At 42.1% G+C, this 8,064-nt stretch overlaps 1 protein-coding gene across 3 annotated transcripts; it reads right to left on the minus strand.

Annotated features, from left to right (window-relative positions):
• Nucleotides 1-340: 340 nt before the first annotated feature.
• Nucleotides 341-7,745, minus strand: LOC105556213 (exportin-1). 3 transcript variants are annotated; one of them, XM_012003297.1, is made up of 14 exons: nucleotides 7,636-7,745; nucleotides 6,155-6,389; nucleotides 5,870-6,064; nucleotides 5,445-5,795; nucleotides 4,628-5,353; nucleotides 4,299-4,533; nucleotides 4,040-4,203; nucleotides 3,822-3,956; nucleotides 3,581-3,724; nucleotides 2,853-2,999; nucleotides 2,254-2,502; nucleotides 1,918-2,170; nucleotides 1,548-1,798; nucleotides 341-1,255 (listed from the first exon to the last, which is right to left on the minus strand). In XM_012003297.1, exons 2-14 carry the CDS (start codon nucleotides 6,350-6,352, stop codon nucleotides 1,109-1,111), a joined length of 3,195 nt encoding a protein of 1,064 aa, XP_011858687.1. In that variant the 5' UTR covers nucleotides 6,353-6,389; nucleotides 7,636-7,745; the 3' UTR covers nucleotides 341-1,108. The 3 variants fall into 3 exon arrangements, with proteins under 3 accessions (XP_011858687.1, XP_011858686.1, XP_011858685.1); XM_012003296.1 differs by lacking the exon at nucleotides 7,636-7,745 and adding an exon at nucleotides 7,381-7,460; XM_012003295.1 differs by lacking the exon at nucleotides 7,636-7,745 and adding an exon at nucleotides 7,223-7,445.
• Nucleotides 7,746-8,064: the final 319 nt, after the last annotated feature.

Genomic DNA, 8,064 nt, shown 5'->3' on the forward strand with positions numbered 1-8,064 from the left:
GATCAAATAAATGCATTAATCATCTAACAAGTTTAAATAGGTCGCTGCTTTATATATATTTATATAATTTTTCTTTACATGGTTTTGCGAATTACCTCGGATTGCTAGATATATTATTATATCTGCACATTTGTATAGATGCAAGTTTTATCACCCGCACGCACGAGCGCGCATGTCTCTCGTATCACTGTAAATGTTCCATCGTTTGCTACCTCTCAGGAGAAAAAAAAGAGAAACCATTTCGCCGGCATTATTGCTGAACAATGAACGCGTTCTCCGGTTAGTGCGAATGAATATCATAATTGTTTTTACCAAATAAAAAGTATGGAGCAGGAAAAACTTTTTTCTTCGTAGTATTTATATTATAACAAATTCATGTATCAATACATTAGTATAAGCTATCACAAGTAAGCTTACAAACATACATACATATCCGTTGGACAAATTTAAGTGACCAATAGGTTGTGCATAAAATAATTCTGTGGATCATAGCGGTTTCTTTTTCTCTTAACTCGCTGAAAATGCTAGAACGAAACTTAATATAGTAAATATTATAGGTTCCGTGGAAAATTTTATACAGAGAAATCCATCACGTACGAAATATATAGATATATATCGACTTATTGGAGGGGAATTCTGAAGACTGATAATGCAACGTTACTTTCGCTATATCCACTAATTCTTTTTTTTTATTATTCTGATTAACTGGGAATTAATCTGTAAAAGTTTTTATCCTAAAGATATCGTGTCTTAGACAATCAACTTTCTCTGAGAAGTAATTCTGTTTTTTTCTTTATTTCATTACATGAAATAGCATCGCTTGCAGGCAATTGTCGCATTATCCACAACGAAAACACGAATTTCTTTTTTCTTTTTTTCTTTTTTAGAATCCTATAACAAACAGTCACCACATCTCGGGCTTACCTCCTCAACAAGAGAGTAATTTCTTTTCGCAGACTCGGTTTAGTAAGTAATCGATATTCATCTATTTTTGATGGTGATGATGATGTTGTAGGGATAATTACAGCTCAAAGGATACAATAATTACTTTAACAGAGTGTTTCTCATTCAGATGTGCAGAAAACGATAGACAAGGACTACGATTAATTCAGTCCTGCATCTCTTCTGGTATATCGTGAGGATTAATAATGCCTGGTACTGCCATTTGCTGCCGCCTTTTCTCTTCTTGGGCTAGCCGTAAAGCCGTTTCTCGTTCCTCCAGATAAAGCTCAGAATCGTCCTCACCCGTATATTCCTAGATGGAAAAAATAGCGTTGCAATAACTTATTTTAAAACTTATAAAGGACCAGCTTTCTATTCAGTCTACTCTTTTGCCTCGCTATATAGCTTGCAAAACAATATTGTCTGTCTTATATATGTATATACTTTTTAAATTAAAATATATATATCTTTTAATAAATTAAAAATATATTTATATTTTAATAAGTACATATATACTATATGTTTTTAATAACTTTTTATTCATTATATTAGTTAATTTTTTTATAAACTGTGCAAGAGCACACAAATGGTTGAATGTCACTTACTTTGATTTGCACGAGAAAGTCTCTGAGGTGTTCCTTGAATGCAGTGATATCTTGATTAAGATGGAACAAACCTTGCACAGTTATTTTAATCTGATTATCGGTTAAATGCGGAAAGGCTGCTTTAAGCAATCTTGCAACGAATTCTTGTATATATAAAGTATTATCAGGCACAGGGCCGAGCGGCACCTGAATTTTCCCACGTTCGATCAGTGTAAACATGTAAGCGAGGATAGTCGCGTGCATAGTCAGGCCTGTACATCAATAAAATCAATTAAAATTACTCAACCATAAAAACTATATGTCAATACGAATATTAATTAATTAATGACAATTGTGCATGTATTTGCTTACAACTGTACTATTACTTTACCTGCAGTGTGTGATGTATCTGTGACAACACTGAATACATGTTGCAGAATATCCGTAAAATATGTCTGGTAAAAGCTCTGCCCGGCTTGCTCATGCTGTTCAATATTTAATAGTAGTTGATAAAGAATTTGTAATCCTGTATCTGCTACATTCCTCATTGTATGTTTAAAAGCCCAAATAATTGAGTCAAGAACCAGCTTAAATTGGGCCGGTGGAATTGAAAGAAATGCAGGGAAACAATGAATATTCACCGCCTAGATTTAAAAAAAAGGATGAAATATTTAGGTACTTCAATGTTCAAAAGTATTTAAGCTCGCGCGGTGGAGACTTCACTTACTTGTAAGAGAAGGAAAAAGTTTGTTCTGTGTTCAGGAAATTCTTCAAAGTCTTTGTTTATCATTTCTAAAGTACATTCAAATACTGCATCAAATATTTTGGGCACCTCGCTAGTGATATGGGCTTCCAATTTATTTACTATGGTGGCCATAGCACTAAGCACTTCGGGCTCTCTAGCGCAATGAACATTCGTCTTTTGATAATCCAGTAAAACAGCATCCAACAACGGCGGTATAAAGTTTTCCAATACCTGCCAAAGACATCTCCATAAGTATATCTACTTCATTTCAATAAGCTAAAGAAATAAAGAACAAGGCCGCAGAATGTTCCCCCAATTTTTTTCACACTCAAATTTGTGATCATATTTAGCATCAAATGAAAGATCTCGTAGAGTTGATTACAAATACGTAGGTACCAAAGCGTATCTCCTTCCCATTCCTGAGAAAATAAACCCCAAGAGGCCCATGGTCAGCAGATGGCGCCATTCAAAAGTCAATTCTTTGGGGCCCATTTTCTTGGAAATGGGAAGGATTCTTCCATTTCACTCTTTAAAGGAATTTTGGGAAAGGCAAAGGACAGTTTATAAGCGAGAAAACTCACCATTTGATGATCATTTGTCCTGCTCACCCAATCTGATATTAATTTCAATGTTTCCTTTTTCACTACTCTCATACTCTTAATTAAAGGTTGTTTCATCACTATCTCACCATTTACAGCTATCGCAGCACTTATATTTTCACTCATAACCTGAAACAAACGTAGGCTCGCGTTAAGCAGCAATTGTTATCGCCTTGAAAAAATCCCACATAAACATCCCATACAGCACAGATGGTTGCAGTTACATTGCAGAAACGTTGCAAACGTTGCAGATTGCAGTGCAATCTTGCAGAGACATTGCAGGAATATAAAATTGCAAACTTTCGATAGCAATATTGCAGCAATGTTTCAAAAACAATGAAAATACTATATTTTCTATTTAAAAAATTTTTCTAATTACGAGAATTTTATGTTATTTTCGTTGATACCAATAATGCGCGAATCATTAAGTACTTGATCAGTGCGGTGTTGCTCACAATCTCCATCTATTGCGAAGCGACATAATCGCCTTAGGTTGCTTCGCAATAGCTTGCTGTGTATTGAAAAAGGCCCGGATGCATATGTAATTAGTAAATTCTCTGCTTATGTATAACAATAAATTATTCCAAAAATATTGCACTGCAATCTCTGAGGGCGGACATTTCAACGTTGCTGCAATATTGCAATCTTGCAATGTAACATTTCCGCAATCTTCCTGCAATCTTTCTGCGCTGTGTGGGATAGAAACGTACCTTATAAACATTCAACATATCTAAGTATATTTTCCCTAACTGTATCACGTACGGATGCCCAAGAGCTTTACAAGCTCTAACATTTGTTTTTAAGATGCTGGCGAGTTGTTTCACAGCTTCTTGGTCCTTTAAGACGTCTACATTCTGGCGAGGAATATTTATATTGAAATACAATTGTACAAACATACAAGTATATCAAGTACTCCTTTCTTTCTAAGATACACCGCGTGTTACGACATACCTTAGATGCCTGACTTATAATGTCATCCCAAACTTGATTAGGGAGAAGCATGTATTTTTCAATTAACTGTTCCTGCACTACAGTATCGGCTTGAGCACTTATCATATAGCCCACTGCTTCATAGAATGTATGTACCTGTTGTAGAACATTGATACAGTATAATATTGCGCATTAAACATGTAATATATATAAAACAAAAATACCACGGCTCATCTTACTTGTTGTGTTTGGAGATCGCATATGATTGTGCTAATTGTAGAAAGAATTTCTTCAATAAACGGCATTGCTTCCCCTATTTGTACAGTAACAAAATGTCGTCTGCACTTGAGTGCTATTTTAATAAAAGTGTCGCAGGCCATATCTTGCACTCCATCGTGCGTTTCTGAAAGTACACGAGTGAAAATTCAGTTTGCCCAATCGCGCTCGAACTGTGTCAAACGGCGGAAAGTGCTCTCGTAATAAAAGGTATCCACTTACCATGCATAAACTCAAAAAGTTTATTTACAACAGTCTTTAAAAATTTCCAATGGGCTCGGAGAAACCGTGGATACTGACCAACAACGTACATGATATTGCTGGCGATTATAGCTTTGTTATCTTTGCCCTTTTTCTGTTCACAAAGCCCAAGCAAATCCTTGATCACGGTCACCAAAAACCGCTTTTCATCCTCTTCGTGCATAGCACCCGAAATACTGCCTATTGCCCAGCACAACTAAAAAGAAAAGAGAGATAACACGATAGATGCGACGCTATCGCTTCGCCCATCATTGTGCTATTTGTTTTTGCGTTTTAAGGGAGACAATTACCGTATTGAGATTCTTCCAAGACCATTCTGTGCCGTTAACCTGATTCTGCAGTTTCTCCGTCATCACTCTCTCGGTATCCAAGTAATCAAGATGAGTGAGATACACGAGAGTCTCTCTCATATTTTTATAGAGGTTGATAGAGTCGGTGTCTTTCATGAATTCTCTAACAACCTCGCCGTTCTCGTTCTCGACAACGAGCACCTCTTCAGGCTTTGCCATTCTACTGATCATGATGTATCGCACTTTCGTCAACACCTGGCCGTAAAATAATCTCCGAGGTGGAACCGTCATGTTTTTGGACATGAAAAGTGGCGACGAGGTGACGAAAGGATTCTCTTTGTACAACTCAGCTGCCAACCCGTTCCAGTATTCTAAACAGATTTTGAAGATTTCAACCTCGTCGACCTCCGAGATAAGAACGAGGTAGTGTAATGCCTTTACTAGCGTCTCGTTCAATTGCTTCTTCTCTATTAGCTCGCCGTGATCTTTTAGATAAGTGCAAAGAAACATAGCTAAGTTCTGAATAAAATTTTGCTCTTGGTCTTGACCGGCTGCGTATGCTTCGCGTATATTAGTCTCCAGCGGAAGCATCACTTCCAACTGCTGCATCGTGTTGATAAACAATATAACGAACATGTCATCGTAATTCGGCACAGAGGCGGTGACTGCTGCGATCTCAGTCAGACACTTCAGAGTGACATTTCGAAATATTGGTACGTTCAAAAACTGTAAATTGGAAAGGAAGGTCGTTACAAATAAGCTGAGTCGCGTGTAAAGCAAAAAAAAGTAACAAAGACAAAATGATGCGACGAGATACCTTGAATATTAAAGTAGTTATCAATTTGGTCTCGAAAATATAACCAAGTGGAATCCAATTTAAAAACCTCAGTAGCGTCTCTAACGTGACCGCCACCAGCGGAACATTTTGTGAGTTATCCATCACAAATTGGCAAAGCTGGAATATCTGTGAAAACTCGCTGCACATCGTGTCCTTCAGGTGCTTGGCCTTTGTCTGAGTGAGCTGACCGCTGGAGAAGTCAAACACCTCCTCCGACAAGAGCTTCAGGATAGCCATGTTATTCTGACAGAGACTCTCGTTGGTTTTACTCGCCCCAACGATATCGCTGATAAAGGACTCCCAATTTTTTGGCCACTCGCGCTTCAGTACCTGACGAAGTAACAACGTTAATGTACCAGCAGAGAAATGTCTCGCAGTTGGAGTGCATTCTTCTCTTTACTCACTTGTACGAGAATCATATTAAGTTTGTTAAGATAAACTTTGGAAGCTTCCATCGTCTCCGGATCGCTGCTCGTCTTTATGATAAGGCCTACGATGTATTTCTTTATACCCTCGCACTGATTTCTCGGTAATACTTTCCATCGCGTCTTTATAACTTGCTCCAATATTTGCAGACCATAATATTTTGTTTGTTGATTCTGAAGCAGCAACACAATTATGTGGCAAATACATGTAACGAGCGCGTGCGTCCAACCAAAGGCGAGAGGCAGCTTCGCCGACGCATTTACCTGTGAATATTCTAGAATGGTGTCTACTCGCGTCCAAGCATTTGGATGCTCTTTGAGGGTTGTTAGCACTTCTTGGGCGACTCTCTGTTGCTCACCTATCCCGGTATACATACATCCTACTATATTGTCGAGGAGCGTTATATCCAATTTCTGATTGAAGTCCAATAATTTAGACGCTTGCTCAGCCAGAGTTGCCATCGCGTATCTTAACTGTATATCCTTTCGTACGTTTTACCTTTTTAAATAGAAAAACAAAGCACGTGAACATTCTCCACGCTTCGAGTACGCTTAGGCGCGTAAGTGGACCATTATCTATACCGATTTCTGTGAATCAGAGACGAGTTCTAAATTACACGAGCACTGCCTAGACCGATAAGTCGTGGCCAGTGCACTTAGGATCAGTTTCACAAACGTTGGTTTACCGCTAACCATTGTGTCTCTGCTCAGATAACGAGATAGAAAAAAGGAGTCAACTGAGTTCTGATTAACAGTTCACGTTCGTGAAACTGGTCCTCGACGATCTAAATAAACGAACAATAGATTTCGCGAGTTTAATTCTCGATATCGTCGTCGCCAATTGGAAGCCTAGCGCAAAGGGCTGTCGCAGGGCAACGGTACTCGGAACCAGCAAGGGCGCCGTTAGAAACTGCGTCGCACGTGCACGCGCCGCTTCGCGGGGAAACGCGGGGGGAGTCCGCGGCGCGAGAGCGCGCGTGCCAGGACGAGGGCGAGCGGGAGGAAGCCGCCGCTGCCCTCGAGCCTGTCCGCGCGAGGGAGGTCAGCGATCCGCCGCCGCCGCCGCCGCCGTACGATCTAACCTACATTTGACAATCGGAAGCAAGGTTATGTGGCCGATCGGCCGCGGGAGCAAATTGTCACGCGGGCAAATCGACGGGCGGCGAAGACGAGGCGACGCGGCGCGTCCGCCGCGTAGCCGCCTCGGCTCGCGCGCGATCTCGGCGTCCCCGCGGCGAGATGCGGCGCGGCGCAGAGTCGGTCGGCCGCCCCGCCGTTCCGTCCGTTGCGTCGTCGGGGGCCGCCGCGGGAAACGACGCGCCGCGCACTTACCGTGCTCACTCTCATACACGTACTCGCTCTCCCGTTACGGAAATTAAAAAACGCACACGTTCCGCGCCGACGGCCGGGCCACCTCGGCGCGAATCACAGGCATAAAAGGGTCAAACACACAACCGCTGATTCCCGCGCACGACCACCAACTTTCGTACCTCGTTTCACGCACTCGTCATTCCTCTCGCAGTGTCGCTCCGTCTCGCTCACTCACGCGTTCCCCCTCTCGCTCGCTCACTCATCCTCTCTCTCTTGCACTCACGCCGCCGCCCCGTCCCTCGCATGCTCCTCTCCTCCGTCTTGCCCCGTTTCTCTCACTCTCTCTCTCTCTCACTCCGCCTTCTGGCTACTACTGCGACGGTCGCTAGCGAGGCGAGATCGACTCCGTGGAGAGGCTCGCGCGAGATACCCACCGCCGAGACAGTTCTTCGCCACAGCTCTGCGTTCCTGACCGCATGCGAGCCGCGTCTCTCACGGCGTCGCTCGAAAAACAGCGCCGGAGACGTTCGCACGTACGTACTGCGTCTTCCCGAAAATCCAACCTAAAGATTTTCGAAAATAATAACAAGATGGCCGGAAGAAGTTTACACGACCATTGCGGACGGACCGCGGCGGCGATTGGTCCGATTGTGCAGGCTCGGCCAATCGACTCGGCCGGCGCCGTGCGGTTGTTTCCCGTGACGCCGCGACTGGCGTCGTTTGACGTCACTGCAACACGTGCGCTTTTTCACCTGGCGATTCGGCGCTCGGTAACGAAAAATTCATGGAAAATTAATGTGCGCGCAAATTATTCAAACGGACGAGTGGGACGCACGGGGATGATACGATAATATCGAATCGCC

The sequence above is a fragment of the Vollenhovia emeryi genome, unplaced genomic scaffold, assembly GCF_000949405.1.
Source record: "Vollenhovia emeryi isolate VEMERY1.0 unplaced genomic scaffold, V.emery_V1.0 DF940215.1, whole genome shotgun sequence".
Taxonomy (NCBI): Eukaryota; Metazoa; Arthropoda; class Insecta; order Hymenoptera; family Formicidae; genus Vollenhovia; species Vollenhovia emeryi.